We start from the raw sequence: 19,955 nt of genomic DNA, 5'->3' as shown, positions 1-19,955 counted from the left end.
ACTCCAGCTGAATAAAAATCACTTATATTGGAGAATATGTGGTGTTTATTCACTGCAGATAAGATTTTATTCATCTCTTTGTGTTATCTTAAGGAGGGTGATGAGACAGATGAGAGGAGTGGGGTGGGGGGGTGGGGGGGGGGCGGTGGTGGTGGTGGTGGTGACACATTCCATCTGTGATGCTGATTGGACAATATCACAATCGCATGCATCAGATGCACCATTAGTTCCATCACGCAATGACTCATGTTAGCCTTAATCTAATAGCCCTGACACAAGACAACAGTCCCACAGCCTATGTCATGTTTCCCACACCGCTTTTAACCACCTCTCCCTCGCTGCAGACGCCACACCATAACACTCAACAGATGCTAATTAACTTACAGAGAACTATGATTACAGCAGCAGGAAATTGATTATTACTGGCTTCCTGCCGCACCACACCCTACACTCCATTAATAGCCAGTGCATTAAAGATGGAACCTGTTGCTCGCAGGCTCATTTAAAGCCTTTCGGCTGACTGCTGAAACAGCGTCCATCATCACGAGTGGAATTTCTGCATATTGCATGAGATTGCTATGGGTCTAATGCTGCCACTGTTCAGATATCCTCTCTGACCTTTAGTTGAGATTATATTAACTTACATTCACGTTTGATGTGAATTCCCATAAATTTCCCTTTGCCCTTCCAAGCACATAAACTAATTTACTGACTTATAAACATGTTTATTAATTTGTATCTCTTTCTGAGGCTTTAGCATACTTTTCACTGAGCTGTTATTAACACAGCAAGGGCTCACTGTCCCCTGTGTCAATTTAATTTAACTCTTTCACAGCAGCAGCAGGATTGGATCACTGCCTTTTTGATATGTGTGGTGTAGAATTGTGACCTTTAATAAGTTAAACTACTATTGACTGATTTTTGTGAGTAAACAAAAGCTAATAACTCTGTTTTAATATTGTGTGTTTAAATGAACTAATCTGATTATTTGTTACTTTTGGTTACATCTGATTTTAGAAACATAAAAGTCAATGCAAAACCTGGTGTGCTCACTTTTACTATACTATCAACTTATTCTGGTCAAACAAATCAATTCTTTGCAATGGCAGTTTTTCTTTTCCAGTGAAAATCAAGTATTTTCTGTCATTTCTGTCCTCTCGACCCGAAAAAAAAAGCTGTTAAAATTGATTGTTGTCTTGTACATTTTTATCAAGACACATGGTATCTACTCTCAGAAGTACTGCCAGAAAAAGTGGAAATCCAGGTATTACTTACCATTTCTGTAATCCAGAATTCATGTTGTGGCCCTCTCTCACTCCCCATGTCTCCTGGCTGTGTCTACACTGTCACTATCTAATGAGGGCAAAATGGCAACAAAAAAAAAAAAACACAAAACAAAACAAAAAACTGATAAGATAGAGAGTTGCTGGATCAAGGATCTGTGGGGCAAGTGGTAGTGTCAGTGGTTATCAGCCTTCTTGGCCTTTTCCTTTATCTTTCCTTATTTAGGAGTCTGCATTTGCTTGACAAATACCCAGAGACAGTAAACTAACCTGGAAAGTAATGTTGTTGGAGGTTGTGTCTTTTGAAAAATGTTTTTTAACGTGATTCACAGGTGAAACAGTGCCAGAAACAATAAAAACTTTCCAAAATGTTCTGCACTGTCCATCTCTGTTTGCAGTAGTGCAATAAAGGCTGATTATGACTTTTAAATCTTTTTTTTGGTTGTGAAATCAGTGGGAGATACTGTAATTGTAACATTGTTAAATAGGACATAAGTGCAGAGATGTAGAAGCAAAAACTAAAACAATGGGCTCCTGCCAGGATAGGCATGAATAAATAACTAAACTAAACAGGATCAGGACAAGATGAACAATATATAGGGAGCTTAACAGGTGAAGCAATATGATGATGCTGATAAGCCAAAGCAACCCAGTGGCTATGCCTCCCTTCTAGTAGGATTGAGGCCTGCCAGCACAAATGTTGAAGAACACCCAAGACAGCTCTGGAATCAGCACCATGGACAACGGTCAAGACAGATTTATTGAATAAATACATTTTCTTGGAAAGATTTTAGATATGTCCCAGTTCCATACTAGATACTAAATACTAAAATATCTAATTGCGATAATGATTCGATTTGCGATTTTTTTTTTTTATTGAAGTTCAGTATTCACTGCCAGTTTATTTTTGATGGAAGCCACGTCAAGCAGCACAGAGCTGATGAACGAGGCAGGAATTCAGACACAGAACGGCATAGAGAATCCGGGTCGATTTTCAAAATAAAACACCCTTTGGAGACTCCTGATTGTACATCAACAATAAAGACAGTTAAAACAGACAAAAAAAGACCATAATAGAAGCACTACAATCAACGACAGCTGAACAAATAAGCAAAATCTGAACAAGTCAGCAAATTCAGACAGGCATAACGCTCTTATTATGAAATGCTCCATGTGGATATGTAACATTAACGAAACCGGCTCACAGAGAGCCAGCTTGGGATTGGTGAGCAGATCTGTCACACAAGGATGACAACGGAATGAATCTGTAACTGCATGACTGTTTAAAACGTGTCAGATGCGCTGTATATTTAACCCACATTTCAATTGCCGTCTTCGCAATTTTGATTTGAAAACGATTTGTCATTCAGCCCTACTTTGATCCATTGGTTATGTGAACTGTAGAAAAAGCCATGTCCCTTCCCTCATCTGACAGCAAGACCCCTAGATCATTTTCCCATTGTTCTCGAATATAGAGATATATGGTTGAAAAAGGTCATGGTTTACTATGGTTGACTGAATAAAAATGTTCTCAATACGTAGGCATGTTTCACAATGCATAGTGATGGTGTGTGATAGTGTGTTACAATTATATTTCTATTAATATTTTTAACTAGTGATAGTAAAGATGTGCAGAGCAAAGCATGGAGTGAGTATGGATTGGTTGTGGTCATTTCAATCTGGAGCCAAGTGGGGCCATACTATTCCAATTCTTTAGCCACAGGGAGAGAGCAATAAAATGTGTAGCCCAGTATGAGCGCATGTTCGGTAGGGAGAGCCCATCTAGGTCTTTTATTCTTTCCATAAATTCTTTCCTTGTGTGGGCTGATTTTTATTTGTTTTTTTATTAAACTGTAGTACGATTTGGTGAAGTATGTAAATTCCTGCTAATGGAGAAGTACTCACATTTGTTAAAATTAAGTTAATGCACTGATATTTTTGTTAATTGGTCCAGAACTCTAAGGCATTGTTATGAGTGTTGGTGACATTTAACAACTGATCATCTGCATAAATTGATACAGTATGAGTTAGGCCACCATGTGCAATGCCTTGTAAACTGTTATTGCATCTAAGAGCTATGGAAAGTGGCTCGATAGCTAGGACAAAAAGCAGTGGACTTCCTTGTTTTGTTCCTCTGTGAAGATCTAAAAATAATCTGATGAGTTGAAATTGGTATAAACTGATGTCATAAGATCAGTTTAAATAAGCTTGAATAAGCTTAAATAAGCTTGAATAGTTAGGGCCAAATCCAAACCTACTACATGTATGAAAGAGGTAATTGCACTCCACCCTATAGAATGCATTTTCAGCATCATGAGCTATTACTGCTTTTGCTTTTATTGCTCATAAATCGAAGTTTAAAGTTACATAGTCTAATTTTGAATGGTTGCATTAGGTTTCATATATTATATTTGCAATAGTGTTCCAAAGTCATTGTTAGAATGACATCATTCAGCACATGTCTAATGTAATTTCCTGTTAGTACAAAAGAGTAAAGTACCATTAATGTCTTGTATACTAACTGCAAAAACAGTGTACAAGAACTTTAGTATGGTGTGTGTGTGTGTGTGTGTGTGTGTGTGTGTGTGTGTACTGTTGTAATGTGTTAGTAATGTGATTTGGAAGACAGCATTATTTTGCTCACAGCTGCTGCCCTTACTTGACCTTTCTGAATTCTAAATTAATGGCGGTAATGGATCTGCCTGTTCATGCGTTTGTTTATTCATCTGTCATGTGCAATATCTCAGGTGCCCCAGCCTGGATTTTTAATGAAACTCACAGAAATGACACATCTTAACATGGTTTCCACTGCCAGTTATAGTGATTGGCATGTTGGTGGTGGGGGGATTACAAGCCAGAACTAGAACTTTAATAAACATACTCTCCTACACAGCAGGTTTGACTGATGTGGAATTTAGTGCACAGTTCATGAATTACAAACTTACTTCAAAGACATCAGTTTTATGTCATAAGGGATTTCCCACCATTTTGACCACACTAGTAGCAAGGAACAGAAGCTGATGCACATCAGCTTTGTTTTCTGTCAACAGAATAGTGCTAGTGCAATTTTTCACATACAGATCTAGTACTATACACTGTTTGATGTTTGTAGTTGACTTTTAAAGTGTCTTTATGGGTCAACACCACAGAGTGTTAATTTAACTCTATGTGGAGTGTTGGTACCTTACACTAGTTTAGTGTCATTTCTTACTCTTTTTGGAGTTAAAAATGTAACACTTCTTAACACAGAGCAGTGATAGTTTTTCTTAACACTTTTATGTAGTGTTAGACATTAACTCTCTCAGAGGATAATTTGTTAACTACACAAGTGTAAGCAACATATGGTTTAAAGGTTTTGAATACAGCTCTTCCATATTCCTTAAAAAATGTTTGCAAAATATAGTTTGCTAAATAAGGCCGTTATGGGCCTTTGAGACACAACAGCACCGCAGCGCTATGAAACCCATTGTTTCCCATGTGTTGCGCCTCGCCATGGAGGTTGTGGGCTTCCACTTGTGCATACACCGCGGTTGATATTCAACTTAGTTGAACGTTTGCGCTGGCCCCAATGGCCAGTTTATTTCCGATCTGAAAAGCACATAAGGGTGACAACTAACAGTGTGGCGGCATGAGTTTAAGTCATAGTGGCTTACCACTGCAAAACGACCTGGTGCCAGTTGAGCATGAACAGTGTTAAAGTTTAGACCCAGGTCAAAAGCACATTCCCTAGTTTCCCATCAGTCAGTGGAGTGCTTCTCAGTTTGCTGTGTAACTTCAGAATCTTTCAACCAGGACCCTATTTTCACATGTGTATGTGACTAACTGGGACAAATAAAATGAATTTTTTGTAGTATTGGCAGTTGCATAACAGGGATAAATTCTGAACTCTTCTGAAATTCTGAACTATATGACAACTACAGCGTATTTTTCTACAAAATAACTTCTTTTGTTGTTTTCTTTCAGGACATATTTCAGGCTTTTTTCCCTCTTTTTGTGCTGCCCTCTTTTTTTTTGTACATGCTGCTGTTGGGGTCCATTTTCAAGAAGCACAATATTTCGTTTTATTGCTTTGCAGGTGATGGACAAATCTATTTGCCTGTAAAATCCAATGACAAAGCTTCAATTCAGTCCTTGCTTGAGAGATCTTAAAATATGGTTGGACCAGAACTTTCTCTGTCTTAATGAAAGTAGGACTGAGGTTGTTGTGTTTGGTCGTCCTGGGGATTTAAGTGCTTGTGTAGATGCAATTGGTGCTTTAGGAACGTATAGTCAATTTAGCAAGAATCTGGGTGTGATCTTTGACAGTGCTTTTAAATTTGAACAACAGATTACTTTTGTTGAAAAAGCCATTTTTTTCCATCTTAGACTGTTGGCTAAAGTCAAGCCCTACCTGCTGCGCAAATATTTTGAAAGAGTAATCCATGCATTTATAGCGTCTCGACTAGATTACTGTAATTCTTTATACGTTGGAGTGGATCAGTCATCTCTTTGTCGGTTGCAGTCCAGAATGCAGCAGCTCGACTTTTGACTGGAACTAAAAAGCGTGAGCACATTACTCCAGTTTTAGCTTCGCTCCACTGGCTTCCTGTCTGCTTTAGGATTGATTTTATTTTTTTTATTTTTAGATTTTATTGCTTGTTTTTAAGATTTTGGGCTGGCATCTTCTTATTTATTCACACTCAATCAGATGGTCCTCAATGTCCCCAGGTCCAGGTTTAAAAATAATAGTGACCGAGCCTTTTCACTGGCTGCTCCAAATCTTTGGAATATTTTGCCTGTTCAAAGAACTGCTCTGACTGCTCAAGTTCTTGCTAAAGACCCACCTCATTGGCCTTCAAACAGAGTTGAGTTTTGACATTGTCGACCTTTGCTACTGTTTTTGTTGTCTATATTTGTTGTGTATCCTGAATTTGGAAAGCACTTGGGTCAACTAGGGTTGTTTTAAATGTGCTTAAATTTGAACTTCAACTTGCTGTGTGTCACTGTTTAGGCTGCAATTGTACACAGGAGGATTATGTGCTTTTCCTTGCTTGTCTCCCTGCTCTCACTCTAATCTGCTCCCCAACTCTCTCCCAGTCCCTCTCCCTTTCTCTGCTTGGCCCATTGTTGCCATGCCACTGCATCACACTGTAATCGTATGAAGCTTGATGGTCACCATGATAAGAGACTGCAGGCTGCAGGGAGACTGTTTATGTCCTGGCTGCAAGCTTCTGTTTTCACACTCACTGAAAGGATTATTAAAACTAAATGAGCAAAATTATGCTAAAAGGGGATTAAGCAAAAGGAAAGCTTTCTTAATGTGTGGATAATGTAGACACAAATGAGAAGTTATGTTGCACAATTTACTTACCTAAGATTCAGAGAGAACCAGGTCAACCAACCTTAAATTATATGAAACAAGTTTATATTAGAGACCTTTTTATTAATGAAAGTATCTTTTATAATTTTCCCCTTTTTTCTGATCTGCTATTTTATGTTGTTGTTGATGCTGTTTGCTGATAATGCAAACTCAGCACTGTTTCCATGTTTAGCTGCTGTAAAATCAGTATAATACAGTATACATTTCACAACACTAATTCTGTAGAACAGCACAATCATGTCACACTCACTAATTTGTTGCTCTCTAACAGAAATGCTGTTTTCATTCACTAATTATCTGCAGTGCTTCTATTTTTTGTTATTGCTATTAAGCTATCATAAATGATATGCAACACTTCTTGCCCAGATGTTTCACAGTAAAGATAAAGCAGCTCAAATGGTGTAATCTGCCAATCCGGATTGTTAGTGAGGAATTATAATTTCCTGAGTCTGGAGAGTGCTAAGTTTGCCAATCAGCTATATACAGTTATATATAGTTGAGTTTAACAGTGATGAAAGAAAAGTGGGACGGAAAAGATACTGGAAATATTTATTGATAAGCCATTTGAATACCACCTTTTATTTGAGAATATACAGTATGCTTCTTTTACATCTGAAATCATCAGCCCAACACTAAAAAATATTCTAACCAATGGAGCCTAAATTTGTGTCAACGATATGATAATATTTCTGTTTTCTAACCCTGACATATACTGCAAAGAGACAAATTAATTTGAAATGTAAGAAAAGTCAATATTTCTAGCAGTGAATGTGTTTATGAACAAGGCAAGACAAAGCAAGGTGAGTTTATTAATAAAACACATTTCAACAACAAGACAAAGTGCTTTATATAAAATATAAAAGGCATCAAGACTGAATGTAAAAGCAATTTAAGGCAATATAAAAATACATTTAGAGCAACATTATGTAAGATTTGGTGCAATTTGAGAGTGTGATGTTTGTACAACTGTACAAATGCAGTTGTTTATTTTGTCATCATCCTCTTCTGCCTCATTTGCCTCTACTATTAGCTAACATTATGTCTATAGGCTGCTGAGCCCGTCTGTGTTGCCCCAGGTCCAGCTCGACACCTCTACTGCTCTCCACCAGCAGCAGCAGCATAATGTTGTTTGAAACTTGGGTGGCAAGCTAGCCAACAAAGCTCGACAGCAATCGGTGCAAAAGCACTGAAATTAACATTACCAATGTCCAACTGTGTTAACTAGTAAATTTGCTAAAATCAACTCAAGATTTATAGCTTGTGGCTAAACCTCTGTGGCTGATTTTGCTCGAGTCAAAAACCCTGCTAACACAAGCAAACATCAAGCAAGCACATCAACACAAGACATAGCAAGATAAGATTATAACTTAGTCCAACAGAAAGAAGGCCATCAGGGGAGTAAAAGTTACAGTGCTGTGTAATATATCAATCTAAAAGCCTCAAACTTGATTTAATAAAAGGCAGCGGCAAACAGAAGTCATCAGCCTCCACATAAAAGAACTTTGCAGCAGATGTGCAGTTTTCTGTGACTTTGTTCTACATATATGGTGCATATAAAAGTAAAGCTGCCTCTCCGTGTTTAGATTTAACCCTGGGGACAGTAAGCAGACCTGTCCCAGATGACCTGAGAAGTCTGGATGGTTCATAACGTAGCAGAAGATAAGAAACGTATTTTCCCCTAAACCCGTCAGTGCTTTATAAACAGCAACGGCACTATTTTAAACCCACAGAATCACTTTAGATTTAGATTGTTGTGTGGGTTTCATTATAGCTGGCTAAATTCCCTACAATCATTTGTGATCTAACTTCCTAATTCAAACTTTACCAGCCAGAAATACAAAAAAGCACAGTTATTTTTGCTTGTATTATGAAGTATAGAGTCATTTTTAGCTTGGCTGCTGGCTGTGTTTAAAATGTGTTTAATGTAGGATTTTTCTGTCATAATTAGAACTCAAAGACCATCAGGCCTCTGATAGCAGGTTGCGCTGTGTAGAGGACAGAGGGATGAAAATCTGGTAACTACAAATTGATCCATGATTGAAGCTTAATTAACATCAGACAGGAAGCCTGTAAAACCTGTTTCAGTGTTTCTGGTGCCTAGATAATTAGCTAGTAAGCTAATCATGTTGGGGACTTAGCAAAAGAAACATCAGTATTAGCATGATTATTAAATTATCAGAAGAGACACACAATTTATTATTTATCAAGGTGATTCATGCTCTACTTTATGTCGTCTTTTCAGCATACTCTTCGTATTTTTCCTTTTAGCATTTGAGAAACTGTCACTAGTCTCTTTTTGTTTCTTGTGCCTCATCTAAATACATTTTAAATGAGCTGCCTGTGGCTTTAGTTATTTTTTTACTTCTGCAGAGGCAGAATTTCATCAGACTTAACAGTGCATCTTGTTTAGGACTGACTGTTGTGCCTCCCGCCCTGCTCTGAGTCTCGTCTGGCAGAGCTGTGTTGTGTTGGGCAGGGCAGGGCTTGGCACTGTGCATGGAGGGACAGATGGTCTTACATGTGATCTAGTTGGAGGTCCAGAGCCATACCCCAGCAGGGACCCTGGCAGCTGACAAGCCTTGCCTAACGTCCACGGTCTCTGAGTGGGACTGAGACAGTGACGGCAACAGGACGGGCCACCCATGTGTGAGCCAGACAGATAGACTCTTTCTCTTCCAACCACCGCCAGCCAGCTGTTTCACTTCTGCTTCTGCTGCACTCTGCCACCATCATAAACAGGAATAAATTACACAAGAGATTTGAAATCATATTCAAACACAACACAAATAGATACCTATTACAATAAAATCATAATGCCAGGATAGCGACAATAATTCTAAGCCAATTGCACCAGTTGAGTGATCCAACAAGCCAGGTTTATTATAATAACAGCATGTAACATGTATTTTAATATTTTCAGACAGCTTCAGCTCAGAAGCTTCAAATCTGCTCAGGATACTGTTGTGTGTGTATGTATGTGTGTGTGGGTGGTTGTACCATATACGCTTTTTGATGCGTCTACAATTGTGTGTGCCAGCATTTTGGACAGATAGGTGTGATGGATAGAGACAGGCTGGAGCCAAACTGCAGTGATGCCGTTTTGTTGCTGCTTGTGCATTCATGATGTTGTTGTTGATGAAGTTATCACAGCGATGCTCTAATCCCAACCAACGCTGTGCGACCGCTCCACAGCTTAGGGCACTACGAAATTCATCAAGTCATCATAGATCGAGTCACACTGTCATGGATGGCATTGAAAAAGTAACAAGGGCAAGCTATCGAGTGCCTGGATACTGTTGCAGCAGCTGAAAAATGCATTTATTTTAGCTAACCTCCGCGACTCTGGGCTGGCTGGGCTGATGCACTCCACAGTTAGTCAGCACTCCCACCGGTTTGCCAGCTCAGCTTTTATTCCGTACCCTGGAAATTGAGTTTTGCTGGGCCTGTAATGTACTCAAAACTACATCTGCAACTGACTGATAAATCCACGCTTTGTTGCAGTTGACGGATGGCTGTGAAAATGAAAATTCACCACGGCATGTTGCTGTGTCAGGAGAAAGGTCACATTAGATTTTCCCCTGTTCACTGAGGAATCTCTGCTCAGGGTGAAGCCAAAATGACCATTTTGTCTCAGATTCGAGTTGCAAAGCTTTAAAATTTTCTTGTTCGGCTCAATGAGATGACAGGTTTCTGGATTGTTTTGTTCCACTTCTGTGTCTCCTAGCTGCCTGACTACACTGTGAGGGCAGACCAGAAAAACACAGCTCTTCTTCCGATGTGTCAACAATATATATTATTTGCTGAGGGGGAATGGCTTTATATCTACAGAGTGGTAATTGTGTATGTGTGTGTGGTTACAGACATAAGGGTGCTGTTCAGCCAGCTTGATAAATACCAGAAGATGACAGACCTTTGTTGCAGAGCAGCAGCCGAGGTCTGACACTCCAAAGACCAATTTCAGACTGTTAACAAGGCCTGGACCAGGAATACCTCACAGCAAATGTCACAAGGCCTCCCTTTCCACACCTCCTTACTCTCCATCTCTCCCGCTCCCTCTCTGTTCTGCCCTCAGCTCTCCTGTGGACATTCAACGAATTGTAGTTCCTCTCTTTCAATTTGCAGACCATGTTACCTCGTTCCACAATGTGCTGCCCCGGGGGATCGTGGGTAGGCAGGAGCAGCGGCCCTGGCCAGGTCCGCAGAGTGCTGATAACCTTTCAGTGTTGCTTTAGCACGCTGTGTAAAGAACAATCAGTGCTTATCAACGTTGACTACAGACGAATGCTAATTCAATGTCATGCAGAGAGACTGCAGAGGAAGAATGAGAGCTTTCAGTCTGACAGCCTGATGTCTCCAGAACACAAATAACTTTAAGAAGACTGAAGCTTGTTGGTGTTGTTTGTGCTATTGCCTTTCTAATCTGTATTTCAATCCCTGTAATCTATGTATTGAAATATTACTAATTCCTTTTGTTGTGTTAACAATGTGTTTGCATGTATTAACAAAACATGAGATTAAATAAAATTGTTAGCATGTTTACAGCATATCAAATATAACCTATCCACGTATAGTATCTCCTTCCAAAATCAAAACATAACAAGTTTCTCAAATCTTGTTTAGATTAGTTGCTCATGGCCAGATAACTTTCACAGTTTATTTTGCCCTGCATTGACTAAATTGTGATAAATGTGCAGCTAACTAATAATTCAATTCAATTCAATGCAATTATATTTATATAGCGCCAAATCACAACAACAGTTATCTCACAGCGCTTTTCATAAAAGAGCAGGTCTAGACCTTACTCTATGATGTTTATTTACAGAAGCCCAACAGTTCCCACCAAGAGCAGCACTAGGCGACAGAGGCAAGGAAAAACTTCCTTTTAAGAGGCAGAAACCTCAAGCAGAACCATGGCTCAGGGTGGGCGGCCATCTGCCTCGACCGGTTGGGGGTGAAGGAGAGAGAGGGAGAGAGAGAGAGAGAGGGAGAGGGCAAGAGAGGAACAGAGAGAAAAAGAGAGGGATGGAAGGAGAGAGAGGGGAGGGAGGCAGCCTACACAATATACACACAGAGGTACAGACAGTAAAGGTGATGTTGCTATAGACTAAATGAAAAATGGTGCAGATATTTATAGTAGTGTTAATGGTTACAGTCGTAATGTTAATGATTATAATAACAATAATAACAATAGGACTAGTAACAAAAGTTGTTGTAGCAGAGGATGTCGAGCAGGAACACGGGAGCAGCAGGTGACCCGCAGCCACAGCTCCAGAGCCAGAAACACCTGCAGGAAGTGATAGGAGGAGAGAGGAGAGGGACGAGAAAGCACAAGACTACCGGAAAGGGGAGAAGTTGTGTTAGTAATGCAATAATGGGATGAGGTTGCATACAGAGGGAGAGAAAGTAGAGGAGAGAGGAGCTCAGTGCATCATAGGAAATCTCCCGGCAGTCTAGGCCTATAGCAGCATAACTAAGGGATGGTTCAGGACTCACCTGAGCCAGCCCTAACTATAAGCTTTATCAAAGAGGAAAGTCTTAAGCCTACTCTTAAATGTGGAGATGGTGTCTGCCTCCTGAACCCAAACTGGAACCTGGTTCCACAGGAGAGGAGCTTGATAGCTGAACGCTCTGGCTCGTAGTCTACTTTTGGAGACTCTAGGAACCACAAGTAACCCTGCATTCTGGGAGCGCAGTGCTCTGGTGGGGTAGTAAGGTACTATGAGCTCTTTAAGATAAGATGGTGCCTGACCACTAAGAGCTTTGTTGGTAAGAAGAATGATTTTAAATTCTATTCTGGATTTTACTGGAAGCCAATGCAAAGAAGCTAAAACAGGAGAAATGTGATCTCTTTTCCTGGTTCCTGTCAGAACACGTGCTGCAGCATTCTGGATCAGCTGAAGAGTCTTAACGGACTTTTTCGAGCAGCCTGATAATAAGGAATTGCAGTAATCCAGCCTAGAAGTAACAAATGCATGGACTAGTTTTTCTGCATCATTTATAGACAGAATATTCCTGATTTTCACAATATTACGTAGGTGAAAAAAGGCGGTCCTTGAAATTTGCTTAATGTGAAACTTAAACGACATGTCCTGATCAAAGATAACTCCAAGATTCCTCACAGTGGTGCTGGAGGCCAGGGCGATCAAGGGAAACTATATCTTTAGATAATGCGTCACGGAGGTGCTTAGACCCCAGAATAATAACTTCAGTTTTATCTGAGTTTAACATTAGAAAATTACAGGTCATCCAGGTTTTAACATCCTGAAGGCACATTTCATATCAGCCAAAACTGAACAGTATTGCTAAAACAATATCCAATGTAGCATTACAGGTGCTACTAGTGTTGTAGTGCTCTTAAGACCACTTTTTGATGGTCTTGGTCTCATCTCGGTCTCGACCGCATTTGTACTCGGTTTCAATTTGAGATCATAGGTACTTCTATGATCTCGTTCCACATTTTATTGTGTGTCATGTAATGTGGGGAACTGTTCTTGGTCTTGACTCAGTCTCACCCTCCCTCGGTCTTGGTCTCGACTGCTCTCAGCCCCTAAAAGTCTTGGTCTTGTCTCGGTCTTGATAAACTCTGGTCTTGGTCTTGACTTGGTCTCGGTTTGGGCGGTCTTGACTACAACACTAGTTGCTATACCCTCTTATCCTTAAAGATCACGGGGACTTTTGTTCCCCATCTCTCTCTCTCTCTTACTCCCTCCATTTCCTGTTATCTTCCTGCTCTTGCCATTTATCTACAAAAGGTACAAAAGTTCCCAAAAAAATGCAGGCAGGGAAAGTCCTACCTTCATCTGGGGCTGCAAAACCACCTGTCTCCTCTCCTCAATCTATTTGCACTACACCTCGCACAACCTGACTACAGCAGAACCCTTGCTTGCTCCCTACCCAGGGTGTTGCTATCAAGGCTTGTTTCTGTGTTGCGCATCTTTAGCTTGCTAACTAGCTCTAACACTCGCTACTATTTAGCCCAGCTAACGGATATTTGCTTAGCCTTGCTAACAAATACCCTATTCCCAAACCCACTCAAGAAAGCAGGGCCGGACAGTTGTGGGGGATCGGATGGACCTCATACTCCTTACCGCTCAGTATGGAGGCATGGAGGAGGACCCGGTCAACTTCACTGTCACCATGGATAATGTCCGCTAGGTGTACTTTCTGACAATGAGCTGTCTCTTTTCCCGCTTCAGAAAGTTTCTCTGAAGGTGACACTGAAGCTGGAGGAGAGGATGAGGGAGAAGAGCATAGCCAGATCCTATGGGCTGTAGCTCTTCACACTGACACCGATGGTACCATTCCAGCCTTAATCGACTTGTGCCACAGAGCGTGGCTCGCTCCACTTTCCTGCCAACAGCAGACCCAGCTTGCAGGCAGCTAGCAGCCTTCAATGAGACACAATTTGCTGGTCTTCCCTAACTTAACACTTGAGCTCTCACAGTCCAGGGCATCTCCCAGTCTGCCTTTTTCCCAGAGGGTGTGAAGTCCACTGGATTGACCAACACCCGATAGATGGGACACTGGCCAGCCACCTGTCACCTACTGTAAGCCTAACTCTGCTAGCAGACAGATTATCCGCCTCTCAGCTGGAGAAAATATATTGTAGCTGGCCGTTCATGCGCTGAATACAGCCTCCATGCTTCTTGGGTCTGCTGGTGGGACACCATGTTAGTGTGTAGTGACAGTGCATGCAAAATTGCGCACATAATCAAATGGAGGGACACGTTCCCTTAAACTACTCTCTCACTCCTACAGTCTGCTTTCATGGAGCAGCACACACTGTTATCTCTCAGAGCGATGCACATCACAGGGATGTTGAACAGTGGAGACTTCACCTGCATGTAATGGATCAGATTTAGGTGCCTCCCTTTAATGAAGGTCCCTAAACATGTCCCTCAGTGGGACCTTGCACTGGTTTTGTACTGTGTGAGGCACCCTTCAAACCAATGGTTTGAAGGTTTACCATTAACCATCTATTTGAATCGATATACTCTTGTATAAAACTGTATTCGTATTAGCACTGTTCTCAGCAAAGCACATAAGGGACATACATGCCCTCTCTGTCCATCAATCATGTATGCAGCTTGTACTGAAAGGTTGGACTTTTCCTGTCTACAAACAGCCTCATTGACCTTGACAGGCATTTTGAAAGATTTTTTTCAGATTGTTCTCGCGAGGACGCAATGCCCCATACTTATTTCCCTCCCTCAGGAAACATTTGTTACATTCTTAACCTCCAGATTTTCATCTTAAAATGTACAACACCAGACAGCAATATAATTGATTTTACAAGTATTTCCAAAAGCATCCTTTAATTTATAAGAGGAAACTTTTATCAGGCTGCATTATTTTGTGTAGAATGCCTATACTATTTAGAAATGTAAAAAACATGATCAAATTAGACTTTAGCCAAAAACGGACCATTTCATGCCATTGTATATCCACAAATTCAGTACATTTCCAATTAAAGTACTACTGTTCTTTTGCAATGGTTTATCATTTTCCTGATTTAGCTGCAAAATGTGGTGGATAAGGGGACTGGGGCCACCAACCAACCAACAATGAGCCTGCACTCTTGCTATGTAGCTATAGAGAGATGCCTGAGATGTCTGTGATATACTGCACACTATGTCTGGCCTTGATGGTTAAAAGACATGCAGCATCAAACCAGTTAAAGAGCTCACATTGCATCTATTTGGTGTATTGTCCCTTGGGCGCAAGTTGGAAAAACATTTTACAGTGTAGCTTCAAGAAAAGAAATACAAAAATGTTATATTGTAAATTGATACAAATTACTTTTTACCTAGAACCTTTTACCTAGAATACCCTAAAAAAAATCTTGCTGTTTGTTATATTAAGTGTAACAAAATGTAAAAAGGAGAAAGCGATCTTTCAATGCAGCTGCAGTGAAAGCTAGAATTAGCAGGCAAGTAATTTATGGAGCGCCAGCTGGTCTGTAAAGGTTACTACCACAGGATGGTAGTTCAACAAGAACCTAATTAAAATACTACAGGCTTGTTGACACATCCTCACACGAAGATGCTTTCCTGTCTGGTGAGCAAAAAAGGACAGTTTTGTTATTGTTGTTGACATTGTGAAGCCTCTCACTAGGTCTTTGAGTCTGTCTGCCTAATTTGCCTTTTTGCCCTCTTGTCTTTCGCCCTCCCAGCACGAATTGTGCGGAGCCGTCAGTGGTGTGAGATGGCTCCCTGCCTGGAGGGGGAGGTCTGCAGCCTCCTGTTTAACCGATCCGGCTGGACCTGCACCAGGGGCAGCGGTCGCATCAAGACTGTCACGGTAATTTACAAGACGTGACATTAATATACACCATATGCACTTAACAGCATCATGCCCACTTTTTCAGCACGGGTAACCCCGGGCAGCTGATAGTGTTTTGTGAAGCCACAGCTCAGAGCAAGAGGCAGCAAACTCCAGTTAAACAGCAGGTCAGCTCCAAGGTTAAAAAGACTGCATCAACACTGAATCACAAAAGGGTTCTCTGTTACCATGTTCAGTGATGTCACAGCTGGTGTTTAACAGGTTTTTTTGAGGGATGTCCAATTAGAACAAATCAAAAAAAAAAAACTTCTTGGTATCACTTCTTATGGCTTCATCTTTCTTGGACTCAGCACATAATAATATTTTAAAGAAAATCATGAGAGGCACAACATTCCCTGGGAGAGGGATCCTTCTTCTGTTGCTCTTTCTGGTGGGAGTTCTTTTTTTTTATCTGAAACGTGGATCTAAGGATACGGGGTGTTGTGTGGTGTTCAGCTTCTAAAGCCCCATGAGTCAAATGTGTGAAATTGGGCTATATAAATCAAATTTACTTGACTTAAGCATTAGTAGAAAGTGTTCTTAAGATGTAATGAACTTGATCATATCATCATTGGTTCTAATTGCTCTGTTTGGTCAGCAGCCAACAAGAAAGAAATATAAAAGCTAATGTGATATTGGCAGAGCTCTGCATATAATATCACATTAGCATTGCCAAAATTCATACCAAACTATCTTGACTATCAGCAAAACCAAACCTCTAAAATATTTACCAGTAAAACCCAAATTCTTCTTAGACTAGCTTGAATACACCAGCATCTTACTAGGAATACTGAGTAGGCTCAATTACAGTATCTCCCCCCAAACCTAAAAACCTTCCCAAACTATTCTGTACAGAACCTATTCAGATTTGACCCTGTTGCCAACTAACATCAAACACACAAAAAGCTTGAAATTGTAAATGAAATATACTGTATTTTTGGCAATATGGTCAAATGTAATGTAACTTATTTATAAGTAACGTATTTATCCAGGTTATGAAAAAATTCAGTCCTCAGCCTTCAAGTAATTTGTGTAAAAGTAATTTTGTATTTTTGCTGTATTTTACATTCCATTTGTATGGCCCTCAGACTACAAACTGTATCTAATGCTAATGGGGATCATGTAAACAATAAACAACAACAAACAGCTGAAAGAAAACATCTGCTGAGACATCACAGCAGATGTGCGGCCACAAGTGCAACATGCTTGAAATTTTTAACCAATGGCGAGCAGCTCATCAGCAGATTTCTGTCCCACTATATTCAATGTTGACTCACCTCAATGAAAGAAACCAGTGTGGGCAATTATCCCAGGTTTTACTTTGAACAGGTACTGTGAAACATCTGACTAATGCTGACAAAATGTGCATTCAAATATGAATATGAACAGTTGATTAAATAATTTGCTCAAAGAAGAGCTCAGATGTTTTAGATATCGGTTTAGTGCTGAGAAAAATAATAATAGCAGACAACCGTCTATGACCTCTCCCTGACTTTGTGAGAGATGTAAATAAATACATAACATGTTACATTTTTAAAAGCCTCAGTATGGTGTCAGCTGGTCCTTTGTAGGCTCCTCTCACAGTGCAAAATGTATACAATGCCTCAGAGCTGCAAATGCTGCAGTGCTGAATGAGGCTTTGCTCTGTTATTAACTCTTATTTGATTCAGCAGTGAAATCATTCTCAGCAACCACAAAGCAATCACACCGTTCTCAGTCTATGTGTGGGTTAACTTGATATTTTAGTTTTTTGTATCATTAAAAGGAAGTTGTGTTCGGAAGCCATGAACTCTAAAGTCGCCTTCAGACTGGCCAGCAATAGTCGGTCTCTGAGAGCTGCTGCTTGCCTGGTCAACGGCTAAGTCGTCATGGATACAGGTCTCACCGTGGCTGTGTAGTTCACACCATACCACTTGGCAATTTCACACTATGCAACTTTATGCTGAATGGAAATGGAGGAGTTGTCGTTCCTTTAAGACCATGCAGGCTAGTTTTCTCACCTGCTAACTTCAGCCAATTATTTTGACAAGGTGACGTTGTGTTTATAACTATTCTGTGTTTGAAATGTCCAATAGACACAATTATATTCCCTTCAGTTCCGCCAGTCTGGTCTCTTAACCCTGGCTCCACTAGTATTTGTATATACATGTTCGTGTTCATCTTTTTCAGTTTTGGCTCGGGTTTTGGCTCGTGAGTCATGTTATCCTCTGCAGCCACTTGTTGCTTGATCTCTAAAAACAGTTACAACATTAGAAACTGCTCACTGTATGCCACCATCTGAAACCACATTACATCACCTCATGAAGTTGTGCTTTGACTAAACAGTAAAACCTACTTATAAAAGCATTTGTGGGGGCAGCCAAAACAAGCTGTAAACATATCATAAATTTTTAAGTTGTAATGGTAAACTTTAAAATTTTGCAAACAAGTCTTTGCCTATACTTACAGCAGATACAGAGCAACATTTGCATTTATTTGGATTCCTGTTTCTGGGCACAAGGTGAAAGTAAGGCCAATATTTACTCTTGTTTTGTTTTAGTCTCCATGATATTTACTAGCATGTTACTAACTAGTTTGGTGCTTGGCAGGTACCGTACAATTTACTGAAAAGAGCTGCCTGCTGTGGCCAAAGTCAACCAAAACAATGAGCTGAAAGACAATATAAAGTTCTGTAGAGCTGAAAGGACCTGCAGTGTCAGGTGACCAGTCACACACTTAACACTGTCAGGGTTTTAGGTGACTAACCCTTAATTTGGCACAAGGCTGTCTTAACTGCTGCTTTGATGCATATTGAATTTTAAGACCATTACCAAAAGGTTTAAGTTTGTCTGTCTTTGTTCCAACCATAAATGTCCCATTGTTGAATTGGGGAAATCTACAGTTGTAATGGCAACACTGTTTTATATGATCTATTTGGCATATATATCGAAGATTCGATGCCTCGATGGGCGGAGCCTGATTCGACTGTCAGTCTCACAGTTGAAACATCGCAGTGAAACAAGGATCACGCCATTTTGGCGATATGAGGGTGCTCAATGTCTGATTTTACATAGAACTACCAGTTTTCTCCCAATAAGTTAATATACAGCCTGTTACAATATACATTTCAATGTTTAATGCTGTAAATAAACATGTAAAAAGAATAAAACTTTCAATAAATGTTTTTAAAGTGCATAAATAAATCCAAAATTGTAACCCTAACCCTGGGGCGTCAGTGAGCACAGGCGTAGGCAAAGCGTGTATGTGTGTAGGGGCAGTGGAGAAAAACTTGCTGAAGAGATGGAGCCACAGCTTCATCAGTGTTGTGCCGAGTTGTTTGCACCTCACAAAGAATTTTATTTTTTTTTTTAAAAGCCAGCTACTTGAAATAGACCCGGAAGAAGCAGAGGGATCTGACTTACAGAGACAGATTGAGTAAAACAGCACAATACAGCATGTTGAGATGAGATGGCACAACGGACTGAATATGAGAGACTGCTGTCCTCATCATCAGGTACATAAGGCCAAAGGGCAACCTGTAACAGGTTCTGTTGATTTTCATTCTTACTGTCTTTTACCTCTCTCACTTGCTGTCTCTCTGATCACTGTCTGGTCTCTCGCTCCTCTGCCTCGTCCATCCAGCAGCCCTGGGCAGCTGCGTCAGATTTTACGCACGCATTCCCATCCTGCTGTAATTTACTCTGACAGCACACTTAGGTTAGTGTTTTGCTTTTGTACATACATTTACAAAAAATGCAGATTATGTGTTCCACTGCACTTCTCAATTAGCTTTTGCTGAGGAGAATTTTATAGTAGTAGTTAATAACAATGCTGGTGTTTTCTGAGGGAGCAGTGATCGGGGGATTTGGCAGCACAAGAGAGGAGGCATCCAGAGGTATTGACCTGAAATGGGAGGAAAGCACATTCTAGAAGATAAATGAAAATGAGAAGTCTATAAAGAGAATTGATCAGGCTGAAGCGTGGACAGAAAGATGTGGAGAGAGAGAGAGGGA

General features: G+C 40.3%; 1 protein-coding gene across 2 annotated transcripts in view; it reads left to right on the top strand.

Annotated features, from left to right (window-relative positions):
• Positions 1-19,955, top strand: part of tafa5l (TAFA chemokine like family member 5, like) — a 57,177-nt gene that overhangs the window by 22,018 nt on the left and 15,204 nt on the right. For both annotated transcript variants that reach the window (XM_038723799.1, XM_038723798.1), the window contains exon 3: positions 15,815-15,942. In XM_038723799.1, coding sequence (XP_038579727.1) covers positions 15,815-15,942 — 128 coding nt within the window. The remainder of the gene's footprint in view (positions 1-15,814; positions 15,943-19,955) is intronic.

Source organism: Micropterus salmoides, unplaced genomic scaffold (assembly GCF_014851395.1).
Source record: "Micropterus salmoides isolate LMB-PRFRI ecotype aquatic unplaced genomic scaffold, ASM1485139v1 Ms_hic_scaffold_16, whole genome shotgun sequence".
NCBI classification, from domain to species: domain Eukaryota; kingdom Metazoa; phylum Chordata; class Actinopteri; order Centrarchiformes; family Centrarchidae; genus Micropterus; species Micropterus salmoides.
Note: the sequence above shows the minus strand (reverse complement) of the source record. Positions and strands in the feature narration are given on the sequence as shown.